Source organism: Haliaeetus leucocephalus, unplaced genomic scaffold (genome assembly GCF_000737465.1).
Source record: "Haliaeetus leucocephalus isolate CR32 unplaced genomic scaffold, Haliaeetus_leucocephalus-4.0 Scaffold495, whole genome shotgun sequence".
In the NCBI taxonomy this organism is placed as follows: Eukaryota; Metazoa; Chordata; class Aves; order Accipitriformes; family Accipitridae; genus Haliaeetus; species Haliaeetus leucocephalus.
This window is the reverse complement of record NW_010972931.1, coordinates 919,897-947,358: the sequence shown is the minus strand read 5'-3', so window position 1 is coordinate 947,358 and position 27,462 is coordinate 919,897. Positions and strand designations below refer to the sequence as shown.

The window sequence follows — 27,462 nt, the reverse complement described above, 5'->3', positions numbered from 1 at the left end:
AATTGTTTATGTTAATCATTATTAATATATTATTTCATTGTCAGAATTTTTGAAAAGGTTGAGGTTCCTTTTATAAGAAAAGACAACTTCACATGTGAGCGTTGTTTTAATCAAGAAATCATTTAGACAGTTCTGATAAATTCGTGCAATAAAAATTGCATACAGTCTAGTAAAATTTGATAGTCTTTAAATAGACCATCTGACAGAGTCCTCCTGGAAGGATTTTAATGACAAGTCATATATACCTGCAATATGCCGTGGAGGTCAGTGGGGACGTACCTTAAGGTTTCCCTTGTGGAAACTGCGGCATTTGACACATAGGGGCAAATCTTCGGGGCAACAGGCTGCTGCACCCTCTGGTCAGACGGGGCTGCGTGTTGGGGATGTTCGTGCCGTGCAGGTACCGCCGCAGCTTCAGGGAGCGACTCTGCGCCTGCAGGCTGCCTGCGCTGACAAACTGCTGCCGGCTCTCCTGCAGAGCCCTTGCTGCAGGTACTGCACACCCGCATAAAGCTACGCCGTTTCCTAAGCCATGCGAAGTCCGACTCGGGCAGGGCTGAAGGAACCGGTGATGGGGAGCAGAGGACTAAGGAAGGACAGATGGACACTGTTCATGCCGCGTATGTGACATGGAGGCAGGAGGCCTCCGGGCAAGATCCGGCCCGGGGTGACGGTGTTACCTGCACGCGCAGGCAACCTCCTCCGCTGGTGGTGAACCCCGCTGCGGGAGGGTGTTAACGGGAAATTAGGAGTCACGTAAGCGAAAATGCAGTGCTCGGAGCCCACCCGGAGGAATGCCGCGCTCAGGCAGTGTGAGTTCCAGACACAGCAGTCTGTATCAGTGCTGGATTGTATGTCACCTGGGTTTCTTCTCTGGCCCCAAGCCTAGAAGTCCGGTTTATCTTCTTGTGCTTTTCTCACATTCTTTGGTGTGCATCCCAACTAAGAGGATTTCGCCTCTCCGTTTATTTAGTCTAGGCAAGGATGGCCAAGGAAGAAGCCCTCCGCTTCCTAGCGCTGTGTTGTTTTAAAGCTGTTACTTTTAAATGTATTTGTTTATGTTGATGTTCGTGTTTATCAGCTAACGGAAGGGAAAGCACCACTCGGGGACCTGCTGTAAACATTTGCAAAATGGCTTCACCGGCTTCCTGCGTATCCCTCCCGAGGCATCTCCTTTGCCTTCGGGTTTACAAAAAAGCCCTTTGGAGGGTTGGGGTGCTGTAGGACTGCATCCCCCCGGCAGACTCACTCCTTCACTGCGCTCCCCGGTGCTGCTGAGAGAGGGCCGCTGCGTGTGAGAGGAGGGAAGGCGGGAGGGAGTCCTCCATGGCGGTTTCCTCTCGGCCTGGTTCTGCCCCCGGCCTGGGTCGGGGCAGCGTTGGGAGGTGGAGGGTGGCCGTGAGGGGCTGCACCGCCTGACGGGCTGGCGGCCACCGCTGCCTCTCCCTCAGCCTCTGCCTAGTTTCGGTGGCGTTGCGTTTTGCCTGCCTGCTGGAGCCATTTTGGGGCAGGCTTTCAACCGCACCGAGCACCCATTCTCGGGCTTCCTACGGGTACCCTCGTGCCTGTGAAAACGGGGGTGTGCGCTGAACACCAGAAGGCACCGAGGCCAGAGAAGCGACGAAGCATTTCTAGATAGAGTTCAGCCCTGCGGGCGTGGGTTTACTGAGAGGACGGCAAGGAGATGGCCGCCTGTCCCCTGCCCTGGCATCGCTGGCCACCGCGGGCGGAGGCAGCAGTTGTGGGACTCCATTGTAATGACACCGTTTCCATCTTGCCAGGTTATGGCTGGATCCAGCCTCGTACCTCCAGCAGGGGCTGGAAGTGGCTGTGCAGATCCAGCCTGGAAGGCAGCAAGAAAAACAAACTCACATGCTTTGTTTCAGAGACTGCAATCACTCTGCCTCGTGGACGAGAATGAAGTTTGATGTTTGGTTTCCCTTCAGGTTACATGCCTAGGAACTGCTAATGGTAGTTACACTAAAAAGGCGGGTGAGAAGGCAGGGTGTTTGGGTCTGAGTTGTGCAGGACAAGGAGCAGTTTGCTTTGTACGCTCCAGAGCAGTTGCGAATGAAGCGGATGGTAAGTTCTGCAACAGCCATGGTGGTGCTGCAGCAAGTTTTCCTGTCCTCCCCTCTGATGTTTTTTAAGTTAGCAAGATGAGGAGGAATGGGAGCTTCTCACCTGTATTGCCTGGCTCCAGTTTGCCCATTCACGAACTGGAAGAGTAGGATGGGGATTACTGGCGATGTTTACCATAATTGAATTTAGGAAGGGTTGTACCCTTTGAAATGTATTCCTGAAAGCACTTGTCGCTGGATGTCAGAAAGTCCTGGAGTATGCTCTAATCCTCAGCTGTCGGCCAAGGAACACCAGTGACTGTAACACCAGAGGATCCTACTGGAATTTTTTTCACCTCTTTGAAAATATAACTGAAAGTAAAGTTCTTAAATAGGAAAAGGGTACAAAACCGAATGGGCTGATAGTCACTTGGTAGATAAGAGTATTCTCTGCTTGCTGGAGGCTAAGCAGGATTTGGCAGTCTGTGGAAATCAACTTGCTAGTAGATAATGCTGATGGGAGGCTTTATATTTTAATGATAACGCCATTAGTTAGTATTCACAAACCAGTTATCTGCTTTGAGCTCTGCGGAGCTGAGTGGTATAATGTGATATTCTGAAAATTTCACTAAGTAAGCAAATACCTTGATTGTTGCCAGAACTTCCTGTAAAAGAATGTCGTTAGAGGAAACAGTTGCTTTAAATGTAACTTTTGTCCAAATATGGAACAACAAGAATAACTTTATATTTCCTGTGAACTAACTGGAAGCCCCCTGGATTTGCAGTGCTTTGTGAAAATGGTGTTCACATCACCAACAGGAAAGTCATGTTCACAGAGCAGCTTTCAGGGGACTCCCATGACCCTACCTCCAGGACGGACCCCTGGGGAATTTGGAAAAGAATGTCAAAAATGAGGTCCCAGCAACAAAACATTTCAGCTCCAACAATCTGGTATTCTTTTGACTAAGAGGATGTAACTCTTTTTTTAAACATCTTTTTAGTGAAGTACTTCCAAACGATGCTAATTTACAAAATAAATATTTTCAGAAATAATTAATATTAAGCATTTAAAAATTAACTAATATTCCTTTGAGTGGCTAAAATATACTGGAGATCTCCGATAAGAATCTGCAGTCTGTCTGCAATTTTTGTATGAACATCCTGTAGGATTCTGGTAATACTAAAAACAACAACAATAAAACAACCCTCCCCTCAGGCGAACAAAATACACTGCCAAAAACTACAATCAGCCCCTATGTCCCAAGAGCCATAATGAATTTTCTTCTGATTGTATTCTATAGAGCTTTTCTTAAAATCAGTTGATTTTCTGAAAACTGTACAAGGCTTTTAAATAAAACTGGAGTGATTAGTTCAAGTTTCATCATGCAGAGTGATATTTCAGACAGTAACTTGCCATTCCTTTCAGATATTATTTATAACTTAATTTGGGATTCGCTTAAAGTTTTCCTCAGACTAACAGGGATACTTAACTGATACACTGACGTACTAGTAACCGTGAAGTGCCATGGTTTTCCACTGTGTAAGTTTGTTCCAGGAGTTTTTTCATCTGGTCTAAAGCTATCCATAGAAGGTTTATTAGGAGAACAGCTCTGCATTGGCAGAGAAATGAGTGGGGAACTCTTCTGGTTCCTTCTGTCCTACTCATGTACACCAACCTACAGCCAAAGGAGGTCTTCAGGAGAATTAGTATTTTAATTCTCCTTATCCATGCAAGGTTTAGGGAGCCTTTACTGATTATTAGGTCACACTTACTTCCGCTGCTTAAACATAGGCATTTGGTGCCATTTGAGATATTTACACAGACCTGGCAGATGTGACCCAGGACCTCGGGGAGAGCTGTTCCCACCTGGCCTGGCAGCTGGAGGCAGGTGGGATCCCACAGGACATCTTGAATGGCACTGTTCTTCTGTGCTGTGTGAATACCGGATCTACAGAAAATGGAAATGACACAACCAAGGACTTTAAATAGCCTACTACATGACAGAAGCTTCCAGTGATTGCTGACTAGAGCTGGACTTAATTTGGTGACCTAGAAGGTGAAAGCTGTAAAACCAATAAGCTGTCCCTTGGTTCAGGGAATTCCCTGAGCAGTCATAGTTGAAGTTTACCCATGATTTGCTGGGGAAAAAAAAAAAAAAAGGACATGAAGATAAGCTGCCAACTTTTTTTTTTTAATGGGGGAGGAAAAGGAGTTGGGAAAGGAGGAAAGACTAGAGCTTGCTGACATTATAAAATCATAAAATATTCCCTTTTGTCTATTACTTATCTATCCATAGACATCTGAAATGGATGGGTTTACAAATGAAAGAGAACTCTGTCCAATTTCTGTTCTCTGCTTTAAGTCCTGAAAATGACGGCATGGTGACATTCCTTTTCCTGAACCATTTTGAGGGTTGAAGTTCAAATCGTCAGTCCAGGACAGTTGGCTTTGTGTCAACTCCTGCAAGGGACAGACTCCCTCCCCACTCTTCAGGCATTTGACCAAGGCCAGTCCTTTAGCACAGAGATCACCAAGCCGCAGTCACCCTTGTCCCCGCAGAGGGTGCAGGAGTGACCGAAGGTGAGAGATAGTGCACCAAGTCGCTCTCTTTTCCTTTCTGACCATCGAGAAGCCGGCAGCCTGCTGAAGCCTGTCTGCATACAGCTAGCCTTCTGGTGCTTCCCGCAGTACTTGTGCGAGTGCTTACGCTGAGGTTTCCTCTCTAATTACCAATTAGTACTACTCGTCATAAAATGTAATAGTCTTTATGATTCAAGCTAGCCTTAGTAGTTTATTCATTTTGAAGTGATGTTTTCTTTTCAGGCACCGCACTTAAATTGATCGTGGTTTTGGATGAGAAAGATAAAATATTAAGAATAATAAAATTACTAAGAAAAAAACAATTTGAGAGGCATTTTTCAGGAATTTTTAAATAGTACGGTTTGAGTTTTCTGATTTTTCTTCATTTGTTACAAGCAAAGGAAATAAAAACCTGGGCTCACAAAGGAGTTGCTTTTTCCTGATGGCTGCTTCCTTGAATTTTAAAGATGCCCATGTTCAGCGCAGTGAGGGGCTTTGAATCCACTCCTTCAGCTGGTGGATGAGTGCCCGTTTACCAGCCAGTGCTTGGGAGATCTGCTGTCACGCACAGGCAGTGCAGTTCCATGCCCAGCTACCCAGCTCTTGTGGATGCAGGATGAGCGCGAGTGGAAATGCCTTTGTACTCCAGTGCTTTGGATTGTCCTTAAGGAAGGAAGATGCCCAGGTTCGCCTCTCTGATCTAATAAGGTTTCAGTGTGCCATGTGAAATGAAATCATTTCAGTGGGAGAGAGGGGGTCAGTCTTGCCTTTGAAACGTTCCACAGCACAGCAGGTTTCCACTTCTAAGAGCAGTGAGCGCGGACCCTCTGAGGCAGAAGATAGCGTATGGTAGAACAACTCTTAAGTCCAGGTCAAACACTTAATGCAAAGTTAATGTGTTCTGAAGGAGGGTGACTTTGAGGTTTTGGTGGTGGTGGTGTTTTTTTGTTTTTTTGTTTTTTTTTTTAAAATCATGGCAAAGAAGAATGATGTACTTGCACCGAGCAATCAGTTTCCTTTGCCAACATTTTTACAAATATGTTTTTAAACCCTAGTTTAGGCAGGACACATTTACTTTTCCCCCACAGAGTTCCTGTCAACCAGTGTATCAATACATAACTTAACCTTTCAAAAATAATGTTTCAAAATACGTATGTTAATACTAATCCATACCTTGTTACTGTAGGCTAAGCAGAACTAGAAGTTTGTAAGTCTGTCATTTGGAGTTTTTTTAATAGGTGACAGTTTGTTTCTTGCAAATCACAATTTTTATCCTTTTGTTTAAATACAGTATGGTCAGATAAAGAAACAATGAAGCTTTTCATCCTGATATGTTTATTTAAGAAAAAAAAAAAAAAAAGGATTTTATACTGTTAAAGTGAAGCGATCTGTTTCCATAATCTAAAGTAAATCTAATAGTACAAAGGCAAATAACTAAATTTTGCTAACTTGCTAAGACAGTCTGGATTTTTTTGTTATCCTCTTTGTTCTAGCTAAGTGTAAATCAGAAGTTTTAGCAACATGATTGTTTTTAAAGTTATTCGACTGCAAAATCAGTTAATAAAAATATTGATGTTAACTGAAATATAGCAGTGATTTCCTCTAATGGTTCTTTACATACAAAAGAGCAGTTCAGCTCATTCAGTACAGTTATATCTAAAGGGTAAGGACAAGAATAGTAATACAGCTAGAGAGCTATTTTGACATTCTGAAGAGAGACGGAAGTATGAGAGGAATGCGAGATAAGTGTCCTGCAGCTGGCATCACCTCCCTGTTCCTGTATTTAGTGGGATGTGAAACTGAAGACATTATTGATCCAGCTCTCATCCGCTACGTGATTTGTACATATGTGTGCTTAGGAAGAAGTGCAGTGTCTGCTACGTAGGGATAAATCTCCCTTGGCCATTCCTGTTGTGACTAGGTTAGCGTAAGGATGGAAGGGGGTGGGTTTTATGGAGGGAGGAGATTCAGACTTAAAGCTGTCACTGTCAAGCAGCCATCCCATTGGCATAACCAGTCTTGGTGTTTCAACTTGAAACTGGTATTGAAATTCAGCTCAAATTGGGGTTTGAACTAAAGCAATATAGAGTGCAAAATCTACACTGTTTCATGACAAAACTTCACCAGTTTAAGTGTCATGTCTAAACAGAAAATGTCATTTTATAATGAATGAATCATGAGATGAAATGATTATGATTATTTTTACTTTTTGAAGCATTTCAGCTATGAATTAGAAACATTGTAAATACTCAGAGAATTTTGATACCTGTGCTAGTCTCACCAGTCACCTGTTCACAGGATTTTCAGTCATTTGAAAGGCATTGTATTTTGGGTAGGAGAAGTGACTACATTCCCTGGAATGAAAACTTTAACATGAACAGAGTTAAATAAACAGTGAGAATTTTACCTGTGTCTGCTTTGCAGGGTAAGATATGAACTTGACTGATACCTATGCAATTAGCCTAAGCTGGTAGTCAGCTCAGCAACTGAAACTCAGCAAGCAGAGTCAGAGCTGATGTTGTGGGAAAGAGAACTACGTTTTGTCTTGAAAAATGCACTTCTGTAAGAGAGTGGAGCGCCCAAGAACTGACTTGGCCTTCGTACTTTTTTGATCTCTGTAGCCTCCAGAAATGGTGCATTTCCAAATACAGCAGTTGTCTCCCCTGCTAGGTTGTTCATCTGGCTGTTTGCATCGTTCCTGTGCGAGTTCCAAGTAATAGTCTTCAAAGGCCAGGAAAGTAGCTGGACGTGGGAAAATGGGGCAAAATGCAACAAAAGTCTGTAGCCACAATCTGACAGGTGTCTTACAGGCTGAATTGCAGAGCAGAGTTTCTTCCATCCACTGCAGGAACTTTTAGCAGCCTTTCCAGCTCTGTCAGTCACAGGGCTTAGTACATGGCTCAGTACGTGATTCATGGAAGTTAGATGTCCAGGTTGGGACGCCCATTCATTAGCAGCACTTTTTCAGAATTATATGTTAATATGATAGTAAATGAATCGCTCTCCTTTAGGCAAATGCTCAGTCTGCATGTAGCATGTTAATATGCACGCTGTTAAAGGGATGTAATCTTTTTATAGTTTTATACTGATTTGCTAGCGTGATTCATTAAACTTATCAGTTGCAGACAGTCTGGGAGAATGAAATGGAACGGAAATGCTTGTCAAAAAATGAAGCAATTTGTATTGCTAAAATGACCTTCTGCTTCTGGGCTGACTGATATTTTGTGGGAGGAGTAATATAAAATAAATGTAATCAAATGTTATATGAGGGGCTGGCCTGTGGTGCGAGAGCGCTATGGCTTTTTGAAAACTGCTAGCCTACCATGCAAAGTAGGTGAGGTATCGCAGTGCACCTGGCCAAAGTCTTTGGATTAGTCTGTAATTGGCTCCTAGACAAGGGATAAAGAGTCTGCCTTTTCATCCCTCCACGTGGATTATACTTCCTGCCCAGCACCATTCCTTCTCTGTTTTGGCACTTGGAGGACAGCAGTGAGTGCTCCAAGCTCCATGCAGTTCCTGGGGAAGGCGTTGTTTCACAGAGGATGTCTGGGAGATAGAACAGAATTATTTCTCTTCATTTGTCTCATTATCTCTAGTCATGTGTTGTGAGAAATCATGAACTGGATTCTTTGTATCATGAGACCAATTTAAAATCATAAAAGTTTAGAAATAAGAATTTGCACAATTTCAGCTTACTTACCTTGTGATGATTATCTTTATTCCTTCAGGGGGAAGTTTCCCACTTAGGAGTTGGTTGTGTAAGGTTCTTAAGTCATTCCTAAATGAGTACCAGAAATGCAGATCTCCTTGTTCGCTGTTCAAAAGATACTCAACTAAATTTCTAACGCTTTACAAGGAAGGAAGAGCTATTGTTATTCTCTGTCCCATTCCGTCTGTAACTTCTAGCCCTCTGTTTGATCCTGCGTATCCACTATTCTGTCCCTTTTACCCCTTGTTCTCATACGTAGCCCATACTCCTTTCTGCCCATTTCATTCTCTTCTGCTTAGTCCTCCAAGGTGTGCTTCATCTCCATTGAAAGCAAACATCCAAAATAGGGGAGATGGATCCCAGCCTGGAAGTGCCTGTTTCTTGCCATAGAATAGAGGGGGACCGCAGTGACTAGTAAAGATGTTTGTACCTTAAATTTGTACTTAAGTTTGTGCTCCTTAAATTGACCTTTGATCCATAAAGGATCAAAGTTTCCAGTCTGGCTCTCACATTTTTTCAGAGGACTGAGAGGAAGAAGCTCATACTTCCTCCTAGTATGTGCAGAATGTGATCACATCCCTCGGATTCAAAAATACATTTTAGTAGCTGAGGATAATGCTGTCCAGTAGTGGCTGTCATGGTTGGCCAACCTTCCATCAACCTGCAAAGGTTACACTCAGTGATAGTAGGAGACGATGCTACTGTAAAATAAAGGCCGAGTTCTGTAGCACAGGTGGCCTGTTCTGGCAAAGCAGGCTGCAGCACTTGACTGCAGATAGGACCTTATGCAGCTGTGCTCCCTGATGCTCAGTATTTTCTCACCTTCCTTGCCTTTGGTTATTCTAATTTGAGGCTTAAGAAACAGGAAAAATTTAATATAATTGCATCATTTGGGGAGCACAAAGAGAGACCTGAAAGCACAAGTCCATTCTTCTGGCCGTGCTAAATTTAAGAACAAAAACCAACTTAAAAATAAATAACAACATACTTTTTTTCTAAAATGGTGTATGTTAAATAACAGGCTGAAGGAAATATGCGGAGATTAACTTAAACAGATGTTTATAATGATTCAATGACGTATTTTAATTACATTCCCAGATGCAAATAAAACAGACTTCTGAATTTAAGGGATGTCTTGATAAAACTGATAACATTCTACATGATGCTGAAGGAGGAAGTATGAGCTGCAAGCATGCGTCCTCCAGCTGTGATCTCATCAGGTCTGAAAAACCAAGAGAGGTCACACTGGGTCACTTCTTGAAATGGGAGGCCCAATGTTTTTCCAGGCATAGCCATGTGCTGCAAGGAGTAAAGCGGATTATTCAGTGGGTGGCACTTTCTCTCCTGGTCAGTACTGAGTTGGCATTGCAGCATGTGTTGGTGTCATTTTCAGATCTAATTCTCTTTCTGCAGTATATGATAAATACTCATTCTAATCAGTGTGAATTTTCATCTTTCTGTGCATTTATAACATGGTTAAATGCTGTAATAATGTAAGAGAAAAAATGTGATTATTTTTGCTTTATGTGAATATGGAGAAAGTTTGGCTTCAAACAACAAATTCAGTGGATCTACATATAAAAAAAGGATCTCAATAGAAGCAACAAATTTTTCAGGAGCTGGTACTTTAGTTTTATTGGACAGCCTTTAATAACTTTATTTTCAGTATTAAAGCCCCATTTCTCTTTAACGCTTTACTTTAAAAGAAAATGTATTTACCAAGTAAAAATGTTTCTGTATTATTTAACTTTCCAGAGTGATGATGTTTAGTGGTCTCATTGGAGGTTTTCCAAATTCAAAATGGGTTAGGTACATTTGCTCTCGATTTCCCAGAAGTACCGAGGTCCCAGTAGGCTGTGGAGCCCACAGGTGTGGAGGGACCGGTGCCCAGTGCCCGTGCTGAGAGCTGGCTCTGGAGAGGTGCCGTCCCTGACTGCTTCTGGATAACGGCTTAACAGGGCTGCTGAAGGATCTCGTCTGCAGTGGTGGAATATTCAGTGACACAAATGCTTTGCTTGTTTTCCTCCTAGTTTGTTTCTGAGGGGCACGACAACAGTAAAAGCACTAGGCTGTGGAGTTACTCACTGGTTGCTTCATGACTGTGAGGAGGAAAAGTGAGGAGCAGCCCAGATGCACTTAAGTGCACGGAAATACTCTGGTAACACAAAGCGACTGTAAGCTTTTACCTGTGCATCAGTTAATCTGACCTCTCTGATATGTTATCACCTTTCACGTTTCGCAAAAAAAAAATGAATGGCTCTTTATGATTATGTCATAGAAATCCCAATCTTGTGATTGCTGTGACTTGATCCAGACAAACCAACACCCAAATCTCTCAAGTCTCCGTCTTAAGACTTGCATGAAAGCTTTTAGTAGCATTTATTAAGATAAAGGTCCCTTCCTCAAACGCCTACATCAAGATCTTCTCTCCCTCACTTCTGAGGGAAGTGGCACTTGGGAGTATTTCGTGTGATGGGATCAGCTGTGGGGGCTGGCAAGGCCAGCTGTGCAGTCCACCTTCCTTTGCCCCGAGGGGAAAAAGCCCCTCTCCCGCACCCTCCTGTCCGCCTGCCCTCCAGAATTTCGCATCACAGAATCCAGATAGACTTGGGAGTCTGTCAGCTTCCACGCTAAAGTACCATCATCTTCTGGAGGTACAAGCTGGCTGTATTTTGACTTCAGTTTCCCTAGTGTAGCAACCCCATGAGGTGGTGCCTTTCAGAAAACAAGGATCTCTGGTATCTACTGGAGAATAATTCAGACTGGTTATGTTTTTATTCATGTTTTCTATGCATTCTCCTGCTGCAACAAATGTGCTTTTACTGAGTGGAAGGTTTCCCATTGTAATGACAATTGCATTTGGGCATTATAGGGGGGCAAGGAGGAAAGAAGATGACTTAAAATGTGGTAGATAAAAGAAACAGGACCAGAACCCTGGAGCTAGACATTGCTTGGCCAGTAAACATTAACAATTGCCTCCATATCTAATATCTAACATTAGGAGCAGTTTGCTCTCTGAGGGACTGTGGTTTGACTCGATTTCATAAAGTATGTCCAGATGTACTTCTTGATATAGTTTCCTGTGGTAATTATACCAATATTTAACTTCCTTTAAAAACTATTTTCCTCCTATCTGAAGATTGCCACTTACTGATAAAAAAAATTTAGTAAATCAATATTAAGAGATCTCATGGTAAACACCAAAGGGTGTAGACAACATTTTTTGTCTACAGAGAAGAAACAAAAAAAGTATTCTTCAGGTCTGGTATTTTTCTCCTTAAGCACAGAAGATAAATCATGAACTGCAGTTTCACCATCCCTTTCCTTCTCCTCAAAGCAATGGCACATATTTATAGAGGTTAGGTATTTATGCAGAATGCAAGCCATTTAATAAAAAAACAGTATTAAAGAGATGCTTCTATGACTGAATTGATTTTGTTTTAAATATTCTGTTGGGCTTTGAATGAATAGAATCCTAGCAGAGAATCCACTTGTTTTAAATTGAGGCATTCATATTGCTAGAGGCAGAGTATGTGTGTATTCTATAAAAATGAGTTATTTTTTAAATGGTGGCCAAAAGACAACAATTTAGAAGTAATACAACAGTTTTCTATGGTTAAAAACTATAGCAGGTTTTTTTCTTCTTTTACAAAGGCATCTTTTATTGGACTGTGACTGAGACCAGAGGTGTACGCCTATATAAAGATAACAAAGTATTGCATTGGACTGAAGTGAACGTTCCCCAGACTGACCAGCCTTGCAGTCAGGGTGGTAGTGCTGACGCCCCTGGCTCGTTGCGGTATGTTCTCCTGTCACCCAGTTCAGACAATTAATTCTCAATTTCTCTTTCATTTTCAGGGTTGTTCCGGTTGTGGAAAATGTGACTGCAGTGGCGTAAAGGGGCAAAAGGTGAGTAGGTCAGCTCTCTCTGCTTCGGTACCTTGCTTACTTAAACCACACGGTGTACAATCTCTTGGGAGGCGGGCGAGCTGTTGGTTTCAGGAACACTTGCACCGCCGCGGGGCATCGCCGCGGCCCAGCCGCCCGCCCTTCAGCAGGGTTTCCCAACGACAGCCACCTCGGTGTCCGCAGCAGCGGAGGGCAGGAGGGCCGGGGGTGGGAAGGGGCCGAACGCCCCCCCCGCGGGCTGAAGCCCCTAGCCCGGCGCTTGGCCGTGGCCTCCCTCTTTCCCCATCGCGTGGGATGCTGACGCGGCACGCTCTCCCTTCCTACACCTCGCCCCCCGGCTCGGCAGCTGGCCACCGCTGGAAGCGCCGCGAGTGATTCGGTTCGGTTCGGAAACGCTCCCCGCAGCCCGCTGTGCAGGTCACTCCCCAAGAAGGCTGTGGTGCGTCGTAAGCAATGTACCTTGACCAGGGTTAGCCCTGGGAGGCAATGACCTGCAGTAGGAAAAAGGAGATTTAGTAATCAGCTTAAATACAGAAAAGTGTTGGAGGTCAAGAAAAAAACCCCAATATTTAAAGCTTTGTGACAGAACCTCGCAAATGAGTTTTGAAGTTCCCATTCGGCTATCTAAACTTTCTGTGTATGAAACAGAAAAGGCACTTTAAAGGCTTCTTCTAAAGCAGTAACAGCGAAGAAAAATTATAGCGTACTTAAGCATTCCATGAATTCCCCCTGTAAATTACTTGCTTTTGTAAATATTGTAGACATTCAATCGCTCTCCTTATCTCTTCCAATTTTGCTGTAGAGATTTTAATCTACAGTGTGTTCTGTTGTGCATGCACATGTACTGTATATCTACCATTATATGAGTGTAAACCAAAGGTTTTACCATTCTGTGATTGCACTGGGAACATTTTTTGAGGTAAGTTGTTTAGGCCAACCGAAGGAGTGCTTAGAAGAGGTGGGGGGTTTGTTTGTTTTTTGTTAGGGGGGGTTGTTTTGGTTTTTTTTAAATAAATATGTAGCTGGTATTCTACATTGTCTCACATGCGATAGCTACGTATTTACGGATGAGGGCTTTAAGAATGTTTGTTGGTGGCTTTTCTTCAGTGTTTGCCAGAACAAGGAATGTAAATTACTTAATTGGAGACCCAAGCAAAGATTGTTTTCTTTGTAACAGAACATAGATTAATTTGTGAGACAGATGAAAAGTGTCGAGGTTCAAAACATCTTTTAGATGGAGTCTCCTTTTTTTTAATGACCCATTAATATCTATTTAATAAAAGTCAGCTATATATATAAAGAAAAAAAAAAAAGCAAAGATTTGGGAAAGGTTCGGAACTCTGAACTTATTCCTTGATATCTTGATCTTATTTTCCAGTAACAAGTACAAATGAGTCATTGTAGAATGAGAGATATACTATGTTATAACTCTCTTGTTGAAAGCCATTAGTTTTCAGTTCACAGAGTATGCTAGCATCTTGTAACTAGATCATTTTAAAAAATGATAGTTTGGGGAAATAAATTGTATTAAAGCTTATGCTTCATTTATTTCTGGCTGCAATCCTGACTCTCTTTGCTAGAGCTCTTGCTGGCATTTTTCATTTGCATAGTCGAGTCTCAAAAAGTTGTCTTTGAAAGAAATAGATGCTTGTCTGACACTGTAGAAGCCAAGACTACCCCAAATTAATGTAAGTTATTTAAAAATGTAGAAGAGAGAAAAATTACCAGTCCATAGGAAGAGAAGTCATAGTAAATTCCAGATCTCATGCAAACTTGTCGCGCAAGTCAGTGTACTCCACGCTCTTCCTAATGGTTTCTATCACAAACTTCTCTGACTTTAAACGTGTATAGTGAAGTATTTACATAGTTTTAGACTATGTAGGAATTTAATTATTGACATTAGAGACATCTAGACAGGTGAATGAATAGTTACACCTAGAAAAGAATATTCAGGAAAGGCATTTGGAGATGTTTTGGAATGCATTTCGAAGTAACTTGATTCAGATCAATATGTATCAATGCTTGCTCGTTATGTTAACACTCTGAGGCTTTCAAACGTGTACTTAGGATTTTGAACAGAAAACTGAGTTTTATTTAAAAACATCTGCCCCCCACCCTTGTTTTAGCCTAGTGCAGCTTTTCGTCCCAATTCTTTACATTTAATGCCTGTCTAGAATAAGGACAGCCTGCTACCCAGTCCCAGGCCTGAAGACAGAAGTTGGTGAGGGAAAACGAGGGAAGCATCCTTCCCGCTTGCCTCGGTAATATTTCTAGAAATGGTCTTTCCAACCAACACATTTGGATTTGAAGTATGTCTCTGCTGAACACAGTTCCCATTAATGCGCACATCAGTAGTGGTACCTGGTACCTCAGAGATCTACGTGAATGTGGTTTACTCGGAGAAGGACTCATTAGAAAGATTTGATTGTAGCCAGGATCCAGGCCAGAGGAGGGCCATCTCTTGTGGTACCCCAGGAGACCACGTCAGAGAACATCTGCTCTCCACTTCTCACGTAGCCACTTGCGTGGGAAGCACACAGCCCTTCTGCCTGGCACCATCCACAGCCAACATGTTGCCTACACTGGAAACCCTTTTGATCTGGCTTCCATGTTGCGCAGAAGTGCACAAACGCTGAAGGGCCTTTTCCAATCCACCCACGCTCTTCAGCAACGTAACCACACCAGTTTACTGCCGTGGGAGCTTCGGCAGCTGCGGAAGTGGGTGCTGGGTTTACCCTTTAATGCCTTAATTATTAACATCTGGAGATATATTTCCTACCGTAGTGTGGGAAGAAGTTCCAGAGCCTATGATTTGGGGGTGGGCTTTAATTAAAATACATTTGGCCAAATAATCATATTAATGATCTCACCAGAAAAAGGTTTGAAGATAGTATTTGACTTACAGGCTGTGAAATGCCCAAGAAATATTACCCAACAGCATTTCAGACATGGAAGAGTAAATTACATTGCTGTATTTTTCTCTCTTATTTGAGAATCTTTCCATCAGTATGACCATTTGGATGGTCATATTGAGAATACATTCAATACGTTCTCTCATTAGACTGCTTCCATGAAAATTGCATTTCTATGCCAAACTCTTTTAAGATGACTCATACTTTATCAAGGGCATATAATTGACAAAGTCTAAGGGTTTTCATCCCTTTCAGAAAATTTCAGAAAGTGAGTGTAATTGCACCAGATGGCTCTTATCCTATAAAGCCTTTGTTATTACACTGAACATCAGGCTGTTATTTTAAGCTATATAATGTCAAGTATCAAGTATTTGCCAAACAAAAGGTGCATAAATTTTAGAAAAACATAATATTGCTAAAATAATACAATAATAAATAATACCTTACTGTTTTCCATTAGATAGATTAGCCTAAAACATCTTCATTTGTTTCCTCTTACACTTTTTATTGGGTTTTCTGCATAATAACTGACTGTTCTTTCTAACCTTGTTGAAGTGTGAGATCTGTTCAAACTGATCAGAGTTTTGAATGCTTGCCTACATTGTATTGGGTTACTCAGAAGCAGACAGAAGCTATGTTTTCTCATTTATGCCTACCTAGATTCTGAGAACAATTTCAAGCAGCTGGGGAGATAAGAAGTGCTAGCCATTAATGTGTGTAGAAAAAGCAAGTTAAGCATTTAATTACCATTTAGAACAAAGACTGTATAGAGCTGAGTAAAATTCTCCATGCACTGACTTTTTCCAAGAATGTTCATTCTCTCATTCATGACCATTTACGCTCCTTTTACTCCATATCAGAAATGTGTATAAATGGAGGTAACACTGGAACTTTGCTGTAACTAATACAGAATGATTAACCTTCTAACACTTTTCAGTTAGAATGCATTAAGGTATAAATTCTCATTCTTTAGTATAGATACCATATGCTGGTTGCCCTGCCTCAGGATTACCCATTAAAAGTTAGTCACAAGAGTATATCAGATGTGATTTTGTCATTGCACATGAAGTATTGCACTTTAAAAAAAAAAAACAAACTCTACTAGGAAATTCTGAAAGAAAATAGAAAATAAGAGTAGAATGAACTGTTGCATAACCGCTGCTTTTCAGGTTTTTTTTGTTTGAGATGTAAGAAAAGTTGAGCAATTCACTTTATATTGGCATATTTTTGTTTGCCTGATTCTGGGACTGTATCTGTATTATTATACCTACATAAAAATCACTTCTGTGTTTCCCTTGATGGATGCATCCATCCCTGTGTGCATTGACCATGCTGCAGAAGTACGCAAACTGGCTTTGCTTGAGCCACTGTGGGTCTGGAAGCCAGCTAGCTCTGTTACTGGCTTAGGCTGACAGTCACTGGGACACCTCTGTGGTCCCCCATCAAGAGGAGCAGTGACCAGTCTTTTCTCTCATACAGTCTTAGAGTCATGCATGGTTCTGCTGTCTGCAGGTGACTGTGCTTCTCCATTTCCTCTGTGTAATGAAGAGTTGACTGTTCCAGTCGGCTGTGTCCCTGTATGTTTGGTTTGGTTTGGGTTTTTTGAGGTATATCAGATTGGGAGGGCCTTCAAGGCTTTTGCTGTCATTTTAGGTATCAAAAGATAGAGCAAAAATATTTGTGATATTGCTGAGTTAAAACAATATAAAACCCCTTGTTGGAGAGAAGCTCCGGCAGTCAGTGGGAAAATCACTATTAAGTACTTCTGAGTTTCCTTTACGATATAGCAGAGGGCAACAAATCAGTTCCTCTAGTGGAGCAAATCAGTAATCACTAGGTCTATGCTTTTCATGTTCAACCTGTATTAGCAACATCAAGACTTTTTTTAATCAGAAATGTTCGATTTTACACTTCCCATTGGCACTATTTCATCTCAATGTTTACTATTTGGTTTTAATCAGTTCTTCCATAGTTTTGCTCAGTGTTTCTGTGTCAGTGGCTGCTGTAGGAACTTTGCTTGTGTACAGCAGCTGTTCATGCCTGAGTTGGAAAGACCATGAACTGAGGACACCAAGGAAAGTACAGCTAAATTATACATCCCAGAGAGGGACATAAAGTTGACAAGAGGGCTGATGGGCAATGTGGGAGGAAAGATTGTGTTTGCAGCCTGGAAAGGGCTAATAGATAACATGAAACCACCTAATCCTTCCTGAAAGGGGGAAATCAGAAGACCATAATAAAATAAGCAAAGATACTCATCAGCTGCAGATCTGATATTCTTCGAGAAGACCTGTGGTTTATGAAGTTTCAAAAATCAGGCTGTTGTCACAATGTTTGTGTCAATTCTGCAGTGACACTAGTGTATTTTTATTGATTTACCCTTTCTTTATGTCACTCAGTAAAATAATCCTTCTGATTCAAATCAGGGAAAAAGAACATCTGTGTTTCATAACGAGAGCACACCAACAAAGCTACTGTTCTTGAACAAGGTGTCAGAAGACTCTGAATAATATTGAGTGGGATATGCTAAGTATTGAAAGTTTTCTACAGTTTCCCAACTGGCAGACCAAACTGCTAAGTGTCATCTGGAGCCATTAGATTTTCTTCATTTTAAATAGTTATTTGAACCATTTGTCCTGTTTGCCCAAATGGAACCGAACGTCTCTGGCAACATTTTCTGTATTAAGATGTAGTTTTGCACTCAGTACGGTATGTATCTTTGATTAACACAAATTAGTGGATTACACTGATGAATTTATCTCTATGGAAAGACTGCTATAAAAGCAGATATCCCAGTAATATTATGTGATGACGTATGCTCATATTTAGTTTTCAGAGCTGACTTTTAAAGGTTTTCACACAGTAGTGTTTCAGTTGACATAAAATGACCTTTTAAGCAGCTGTTGCCAGATGCATATCTTTGCTTGGAAAGGTGTCGGTATAATAATCTCAGGCATTTCTTCATGGAATAAAGCATGCTTTCTAGCCTCACAGAGTTTGATTTTACATTTGTACAACTGCTGTTAGTGTATGTCTTCATTATGATTTCTCAAAGGATTACAGGGCCTTATTTTGATGTGAAGCATGTGAGCCTCCAGTGAAGTCAGTAAAGTTTCCCAAATGTGAGATCAAAGTAAGATGAGAAAAGACCTGTAAGATCTCCACTTCTCTGAAATCTGCATGCTTGGGAAGTGGAGCTACCCAGTGCCCGTGCAATACCCTTGTGTAGTTTGGAATCTTCCCAAATTTCAAATTTTGTCCATGCAAACAGAGTCACGCTTCCGGTATCTGCTCACTACACAGTGATTTTAAAACTTACGTCCTGGCGTGCAGGTTTCTAGTACCTGATCATATGCGTGACAGCACCTGTAGTCTGCTTCTGCTTTCTGTGTCTTCATCCTATTGCGCACTAATGATGCTGACAGGGTTTTGTGGGTTTAGATTACAGGCCTGGGACAGCAAATGTCTGGGGTACAGCAGTAGCTACATTTTGTAGTTTACCTCTTAGGCTTCTTTACATCATTCTGCCATTCAATTTGTATTGTGTTTGCTGGGGATCCCAGACCAAGCCAGCCATTATAATTGACAGTTCTGTGATATGTCAGTTCCCACACAAGAATTTAATACTTGATGCACTTAATAATCAGTCTCTGCCTACATTTTTTCTGTAGCAATATTCACAAAAAGCAGCTTGGGCATACATAGTTATTACTAGGGAACCACAGTAATATGGAAATCTCCTTAAGTCACTTTCTAGTCTTTCTAGCCAAGAACAAAAAGTGTTTTGGGGATTTGTTTTTGGTTTTGTTTTTTTATCTCACACTAGTGGTAGTTAGTTGTTTGTTTCTCTTTGCTCAGCTACCTCCTATTTCAGATTTTAGACCTATGTTTTCAGTGAAAGGTCGTAACTTACATTAGTCATTGAAAACATTCAGCCATATGATGTTGGCTTTCAGAAAAGCAGATCTGAATTCTCTTAAAGTTTGGATTTCATTAAGGGTAAAAAGCCAAATTTCATACAAAATTCTCAAAACAACTTCAGCAGAAGCAATAACAAAACTTGTAACCATGTATGACTGGAAGGAGACAGAACAGTAAGCAGCAGCATGAACGTGAGATTTTTAAAGAGGAAACCTGAAGGAGCTGCTAAAAAAGTGATAGTGGAGTACTTTTATCACACAAGCAAGTTCCCAACCAGCTAGAGAACCTCTTTAGTTTAGCTAAGAAAGAAGGTTAATATCACAGAAGGAGCAAGAACAGCTGAGAAAGCATTTTTAAGAGATGTTAAAAAGGATTTACATTTCCTTTCAGGTAAGTATAACACCTGAGAAAGTGTTACAGAACAATAAGTAAATTGAATTATAGACAACATAGCAAAGAAAGTTAACCTAAATGATGAAAATAATTATTAGCTGTCAGTAACGGCTATATCACCTTTAACAACAAAAGAAAAGCAAAATTAAGGTAAAGCCAAGGGAAACCCAACATAGACTCCCATCTGGAACATCATGTTTCTATCCCTTAGAATATTTAAGACTAACTAGAATGGCAAAACCTACCCATAAATTTCATAGCTCTTAAGGAAAGGTTCAAGGCCAGGTTGGATGGGGCTTTGTGCAACCTGGTCTAGTGGAAGGTGTCCCTGCCCGTGGCAGGGGAATCAGAACTAGATGGTCTTTAAGGTCCCTTCCAACCCAAACCATTCTGTGATTCTGTGTTTCTATGAAAGCATGTAGCAACTTCCACTGAAGTTCAGCTGGAACATTTCTAAATGTTTTGATAGCCAACAGAAATAATTCTCACAAGGCTTGTGTCAAAGATCAGTGTGCACAGTTGAAGTAAATACTGAGTTGAGTGAGTGAGTGAACACAGATGCTGGCATCAAGTTGGATGTCCTCTCACTCTTTTCTTATTTGACGCTGTTACTGACTAAACGCATGCAGCAAGTATTTAATGGCTAGTTAGCGGGATACTAAGAGCTTTGGGGGGGTTTGGTGACCCTTAATTTTGTTAGAAGAGTTTGCTTGACTGCTAAGCAGAGACTGAAAGATGCTGCAGAACTGCAAAACAAATGGGTTTAATAGTAATGGGGGGAAGGGACTCTAGTACAGAGGGGCAGTCTAAAGTGCCCTCTGACTCCAACATCAGGAGTTAGGTGAAAAAAAGGGAAGAAAACCAAAGGCTTGTATAGCGGAGCAGTGAACAGAGAAACCAGTGTTGCTGCCAGCTGTATGCATCACTTTTAATGAGATTTGAGTTAAGGATGCGATTGCAAATCTTCAACTCCAAACTTCATTTCTGTCCGAATGCATGGAGATGGATGCTAGAAATCCAGTAAGGACACCTGCAGCCTCGTGAAACTCCTCCAGAGGGATCTCTTTAGGAAGTTCTAGGTATTAAATGCAATGAATTTGCATCGATGCCAAGGCATTGAACTGAGGGGCACTGTTTACCTCAGAAAAAAAGGAAAAATATAGTGTTTGTAAAAGTGAAACTCTCCAAACGTAGGCAAAGTACAAGCTTTTGATAGCAAAACTGTCTTTGCACCCTACCTCTCTTTGGGCACAATCAGCTTCCCAGACGGGCTGGGTTGATCGGCGATGCTGGTGGATGCTGGGGCGGGTGGCACAGGAGGGAAGAGCTGTGTGTGCCCTGTGACTCACACCATCCACGTCCCCGCAGGCTCCTCTGGCTGCCAGTCACACATCACGGATTTCATTTATTCTGACAGGCCCATTTATGCATCCTTGCCTTTTTTTTTTTTTTTTTTTTTTTTTTTTTTTTTTTTTTTTGTCAAAACCTTAAAGACATCTACTAAGCAGTAGACCAACTTTTGGTTGGCTTTCACTGACAATGATGCTGATATCCTCCACAGTGTCAAAGTAAGGAAAGTATTTGTTTTCATCATTATTAATGATTATTGCATCTTCGTTAACTTAATTGATTTAGGCTGAGCAACCGTGGAGGTACTACAAAAAAATTACATTGTATTATGTGTTCTCCAGTGGATCTAGTTGAGTCAAGGGACTCTAGAGATTAAACTGACTGATTTACACTTTTAAGGCACAATGTTACCTGCCTTGTGGTATTTTCATGATAATAGTCAGAAGGCAGAATATTTCCATTAGCTTTTGTGGAAAAATATTTTACTCCTATGCAACTTCCAAAATGTTTACAACTTCAGAAATGCCATTTCCAACCTAACTCAAAAAAGCAGCTAGAATAGCACTGTCTCGAAAGTACTGTCTGTCATGTACTGTCTCAGAGAGGAGCTACTTCGTTATGAGAACTTTATTGCAGTCTGTCCTGTCTAGGACCAGCTGCCCATGTTTTTACTATTTATGGAAGAGATTATTTTCTGTAAATATGTCCATGACAAACCTTTGGCAAGAGAATAAAACTTGCATGTAACGTCACATTTCATTCCAGGTCTAGGATCTGAACAAAAATAAATTAAAAAAACCTGAAAAGTTCAAGACCTTTTTTTTTCTGCTGTTTCATCTTCAACTGTGAGCCTTTAAACAATGCCAAATGCAAACAAATGCTAAGTAATTTTCACTAATGAAGAAGGAAGGGCGTGGAGCATTTTTACCCCTTATATTCTTGGACCTTCAATACTGGAAGTGATTTAACACAATGTGCAATAAAACAAAGGAAGAGTTACTCAGACCTAATGAGTTCAACAGATGATTAGAAGGGGTGGGAAATATAGCACCCTTTTGAATCAACCTGTCTCCAGGTGATAGAATTTCCTTTTTCTTACAGTGCAAACACATTTGTCCTTCAAATGTCCTCTTCCCTTGTGGTTCTTTGAGGTTCTTCTATTCCCCAGGGTGACTCTTACTGATGGAAAGAGGCACCTTGACCCACGTCTGATTTTTGGTTTGAAAAAACCCCTGCGTACCTTTGGTAAAAGGTTTGTGTGAATTCCTCCCCAAACATTGTGAGCTCTGTGGTTTTTGGGGGTTGTTTGGTTTGTTTGTTTTTTTTTTTCCAAAAATCAAGAGAAGTTTAAACATAAAGACAATGAACCATACCTTGGTGTTAAACTGCCAAGCTTTGTGCAGGCAGACTTCCACAGTTGCGAATGAAGTTCACTTGCTGTCTATTGGCTTCTGCTATCTTGTCTTCCTATTCCTAGTATCTTGCTAGTCTTCGTATTCCTGTCCTTCATATGCCATGCCCTCAATCATGCTTTGAGGTAGACTACTCCTGGCTTATAAAATGTTCAAACTAGGGGTCATGCATGTTATCTTTTGCGAATGAACGAAAGGTGCATGTACCTCACTGAACTTCAGTGAGTTTTTCTTCTTTTTCCTATTTTGTCATGGAGAGAAAACAAGCAAAATGATATTTTGCTGTAAGTGCAAATATGTTCCTCTTCAGCATCCTGGCTACTTCTGGTTCTGTAATATTTATCTACACTGTAGTCAAATATCACACACAAAGTACATCAGCTAAAGACACACAAATGTAAGGAAACATTGAGAGCTTAAGTTAAGAGTATATGTGGCTCAAGAAGTCCTAAAAATTGAAATCTGGGCACCTCTGTTGAAAAAACTGACTACCGCAGCTGGAAAATGAGGAATAACTATGGGGTGAGCAAGAAGGGGAATTACATGAAGAAGGCCTGGTAAATGATGTAGGGAGGGGCCATTACTTGCAGCTGGTCTAACTGAAATTGTACGATGCTGATGGGCAACCAGATGCTTGACACAAATTAAATGGAGGCTGAGTCTGTACCCATGACTGACTTTTGAATGTTAATTTTACTTCGCTCAGCTTATTTTACTTCTTATTCAGCTTCTAAATCAAATTCAGCCACACTGTATATCCACCCACTTACTTGCACACCAAGTAAGCACATACATACTGATATGTAGGGAAAAGGATGATCAAAGATTGTTGTTTCTATTTTTATACTCCTGGGAAGCACTTAGCAGCTTCCTGAGGAATGCTCTGTGCAGCCACGAGGTGACACTGAAGTATGCGTTCGGTCTGAGCATTCTTTCGTGTTTAGGAGGCAGAGGCACAGGCTCAGTCCCTGAACTGTAAACCCAAACAGCTCTCTAATTAAATGTTTATGCTGATAGATTCCCCGTTGGAGGTTTGGGTTCACTTTGTATCAAGCTGCACAGGTTCCCCAGTGCTGTAAATTCACGAGGCTCGGGGAAGGATACTTTCATGGTGGGAAGAGTAATCTTTTCAGGGAGCGGAAAGCCGGAGCGGGGTGAGATGCCATCGTTCGGTGGTCAGCGTGCAGATTCTGCCCCTGCGTGCATGAACCTGTACGGCACGGCCTTCTGCACTGTGAGTGGGTGCTTCTCGGTGCTCCCACCTCGAAGTGCAGCCTGAGAGCTGGTGTAACTGGTCCGAAGGAGTCCCGCCGGGGAGGGTCACCGGGGCAGGAGATGGCAGGACCTGCACCGCAGCAGAGCGGGCACGGCTGGAGACGGCCGTTCCCAGCGGCTGCTGGCGTGGGTCTTGGTCGATGTACGTGTCTGCGTATAACGTAGAGCGGTCCTGGTAATGCTTGGAGTTGTGCAGGGGACTCATCCAGCCCACAGCCGGCCCGATGGCGGAGCTGTGCAGGTGATGCGAAACTCTCATGGCTGCTCCTTCTGTTAGCCAGGCCAGAAATGCCGGACTCGTGTTTCCACGCGAGTGAGCTTTCTCAGATGCTTCCTGGCAGTGCACGAACCCAGACTTTGCTGACTCTTCCGCCCCTCCCTCCCCTCTGACCCCCCTGTTCCATTCTGCATACTGGCAGGGGCTCCGTCCCCAAACTTCTGGGTGAGCCAAGATCTTTGCAGAGCTCCTACACAGATTCTTTGCATGTCTTCACAGTTATCTTTGTGTAATTAATTACTCGTTACTGGTGTGGCTCCAGAATTGTATAGCTATGGCACAAATAGATTCTAATGCTGAAGAATGTGCAGTGGGGATTTTGTAATGTTAAACATCCTTAGTGCATTTGAGGACGCTTGCACTGTGAGCATATAGCAATAATTCTGTTTGACTGATGTCCACTTCACACTTTCAATAAAATACTGAAAATGGTAAGTGCAGCTGAGGACAAACAGATGATATTTATTGTAGGTGTTTATTTTAATCCTGAAAGATATTCAGGGCCAGTGCTCCCTCTGGTGGTTAAAGATACTCTTTTAATAAAGAATTGGATATTCCTCACCTCCATTTGTTCGCTAATGTAACACTGAGGCAATTATAATTCTGTAACACATGTTTAAAAGAGTGTGGAGAGAAACAGAGTGACTTGAGAGGGCTACTCAGATCGCACAATAGTGTTTCCCACTGTGGAGCGTAATTACTGGCCTAACACCTTGAAGCTAGTTCGCTTGAATGCTCACAATTACATCAGCTGAAGGAACAAATGCAGACCCTGCATTCACCTCTCGTGTGGCTTGGGATAGTCTGGGTAGAAACCTCCTAGGGCATTGCAAGGCTGTTGTGCGTTGCTCTAGATTCTACAAGGTCACACTGGAGCATCAAGGTGTGATGCATGTTTTGGACGATGGGTTTTCTTGTTAACAGATGCACCTAGGCCTCAAGCTAATCTCTTTCAAAAGCAGTGTTTGAGACTGTTTCTAAAATCAGACTGAGGATAAGAGAAAAATAGGAAGGAATGCTGAACTGTCAGGCCCTATTTCTCTCTTTTTGGCAACTGCATCCTCAATTTTCATCTTGAAGCAGTTGGATTTCTTTGCCACACGCGCCCTTGGTGGCATTTCAGTTCAATGAACGCTAGCTTTGGGGAAGAGGGAAGCATGTGTGCTTGTGAGAAAGTCTGAGCTTGTGACGACGCTGGAGTCAGCAGCAGCACTGGTCTGAAGGCAGCTGCTCCGGCAAGGTCAAGCATTTGTTGGCTCCCAGCTCCGTTCCCCTTGCAGTGAAGGCACAGCTGAGGAGCTCTGGGGGATGAACTCCAGCAAACCCCACCGCGCTGCTGGGAGAAGCGGCTCTCGCTGCCTTTCCGCCCGGCGTCCTGCGTTGCTGCGTCCTCCTCGCATCGGCTTTGGCAGCTGGCTGGCCACCTGAAGAGCTCCTCAGCTCACTGAGGCTGGAGCAAGCTCGCTCACTAAAGAAAATGAGTCCGTTTGCTGAGCTGAACTGGTGCGGTGGAGCTGAGGGAATCGTACCAGCCGGTGTAAAGAAGGGTGAGGTGGCACCATCCCTTTAAAAAGAGGAGGAGGAGGAGGAGAGCCACCTTTGCTGGGTAGATCAGCTCAGCTGCCTTTTGACATCTCTCCCTAAGACTGAGTTTTATGCCTTTTTGGCTGAAGGGCAGGCTCGTGTCTGTCCTGCCATCTCAGCTGCAGGGCGATCACTGGCAGAGGCAAGTGAAGCATCTTTCAGATGGCTTGGGGAAGATCTGCACATTGTTATTCACCACGTGCCTGAGCCTCTGGAGAGCCTGAGAACATTATATTTGTACGGGCCCAGACACCCTGTGAGCCCACGCTTCTGGAAACAGTTGATTTATATCCATGTTACCAGTCTCTCAAGTCTAAAATCTCCCAGTCCAGCAGTCCCTAGACAAAATAATAGGGGAAATAATTTATAATGGGGTGGTGATTATTTCCTCCCCCTCAGCACTTAATTTATTACAGCTGAATCTTCTGAAACTACTTACTTCATGTGACTCTCTTGCTTAGCAATCTGCAGTTGTTCCATGTGTCAAGCAGCATTTCATGGCTAATTTGGAAGGGTAGGTGCCAGAAAAAGTATCAGCCCATGCAGTTATGCTCCTAACAGGTTCACCTCTGTTTAGAAGTCCATTCAGTTGCTTTTAATTTGAACTATCTAATGCAAAGGCATTTAGATGCATTTCACAAAAGCTGGGCGAACACAGGCATCTTGCTTATTAAATGAGTGCAACAGCGACTGAGCACTTGCTGTCTTTTTACGTAGCACCTCCGCATTTTCAACAGCTGAGTGGCAGAATATTCATTTTTGTGAGCTGAGTAATGAATTCTCCTTTGTGCTTTCTGACAGTTTGTATTGAATCAGCAGAGGTACAGATGACTTGGTTACATCTGTTTGAATTTTTGAGTCTCATGAATTGATTTGTAAGAAGCAGAAGCTCTTTCAATATTACTTGCCAAGATTTTGCAGCTGTGAATATTGGAACTTGAACAATACATAACCCTTGCAGTCAAAAGTCTCATGCTCTTCACGCATCACAGCTAGAAATCTCAGTGCTGAGCAAAAAATAAGTGGGGTAGCAGCGGTGATTTGGTGCTTGCCAATTTATGTAGTGTGGGTGCTTAATGAGTTGCAGCATAAGTGCAGTGCAAACACTAGCTGTTGGGCTGTTTGGCTGGAACATTGAGTGAAGAAAGGAACTGGGCAGGCAAGCAGGGAAAGGATGCTTCTCAAGTATTTCCTTGCAATGCAAGGCATCTTCAGGACATGCTTATCTCTGTACTGCACAGCATAATAAGCAGTATTTTAATCTGACCTTGAAGTTCCAAATAAGCCACTTTGGGTAGGAAAGCAGCAGTACAAGTGTTGCTACCCCAGTGATCTCTGGGGGCTATCTAACCAGTGACATTAAGACATGTGGAGCTCTGCATTCACATGATTTTACAGCTTCTAGGTGGTAGAGTTTCTGTATTCTCTTGTTCAGTGTAGATACTTTAACACTGATAAAATTTTACTGTAGTTTCACTGATGTCAAAAAAATATCTCATGGTGGAAGCTGGTACTAACTGGAGCAGGAGTATTGAAGCAAGACCTTTGTTCATTAGCACTGCTTCTTTCCTTACAAGTTTTGGCACACTAGTTTTCTAAGACTGTTATGCAAAGAGGCAGTCTGATACCTGGACTAAAGAAAGGGACTGGAACCCAGGAGACAGGTCTGTTACTGGGTCTTGGTGGAGTAGGTTGTCCTAATTTCTCTTGAGGTTCCATGGATGGCACGGAGGAGTAAGGTCCCATTAACTGTGTAGCCTGACACTGCACAAATTTGAGCTACTTACCCAATACTTACTTTGGACTGCTTACCCCTAACTTTGCAGTAAAATCAAATGGGAAGGCAGAGGAGAGAGAGAGAGGTGTAAGCAGAGTGTAAGTCCATGCTCCCCTGTTAGAATAAGTGGCCAAGGTGGCAGGCTGCATGGAGAGAGGGATCCGACAGCTCTCAGACACACAGTCACCTTTACGTTTCCTTACTTCCCTTGGACAGATCACAGGCAAAAAGATGACCTCAGTTCCAGTATGAGAAACCGTGAGTCTGCAGTATTTGGGGTGGTGCAGCCCTCCACATGCTCA

The 27,462-nt window shown here is 42.3% G+C and overlaps 1 protein-coding gene across 1 annotated transcript in view; it reads left to right on the top strand.

The window, feature by feature from the left end:
- The window catches only part of COL4A1 (collagen, type IV, alpha 1), a 119,608-nt gene that overhangs the window by 36,090 nt on the left and 56,056 nt on the right, over positions 1 to 27,462 (top strand). The window contains exon 2 of the mRNA XM_010575789.1: positions 12,209 to 12,259. Coding sequence (XP_010574091.1) covers positions 12,209 to 12,259 — 51 coding nt within the window. The remainder of the gene's footprint in view (positions 1 to 12,208; positions 12,260 to 27,462) is intronic.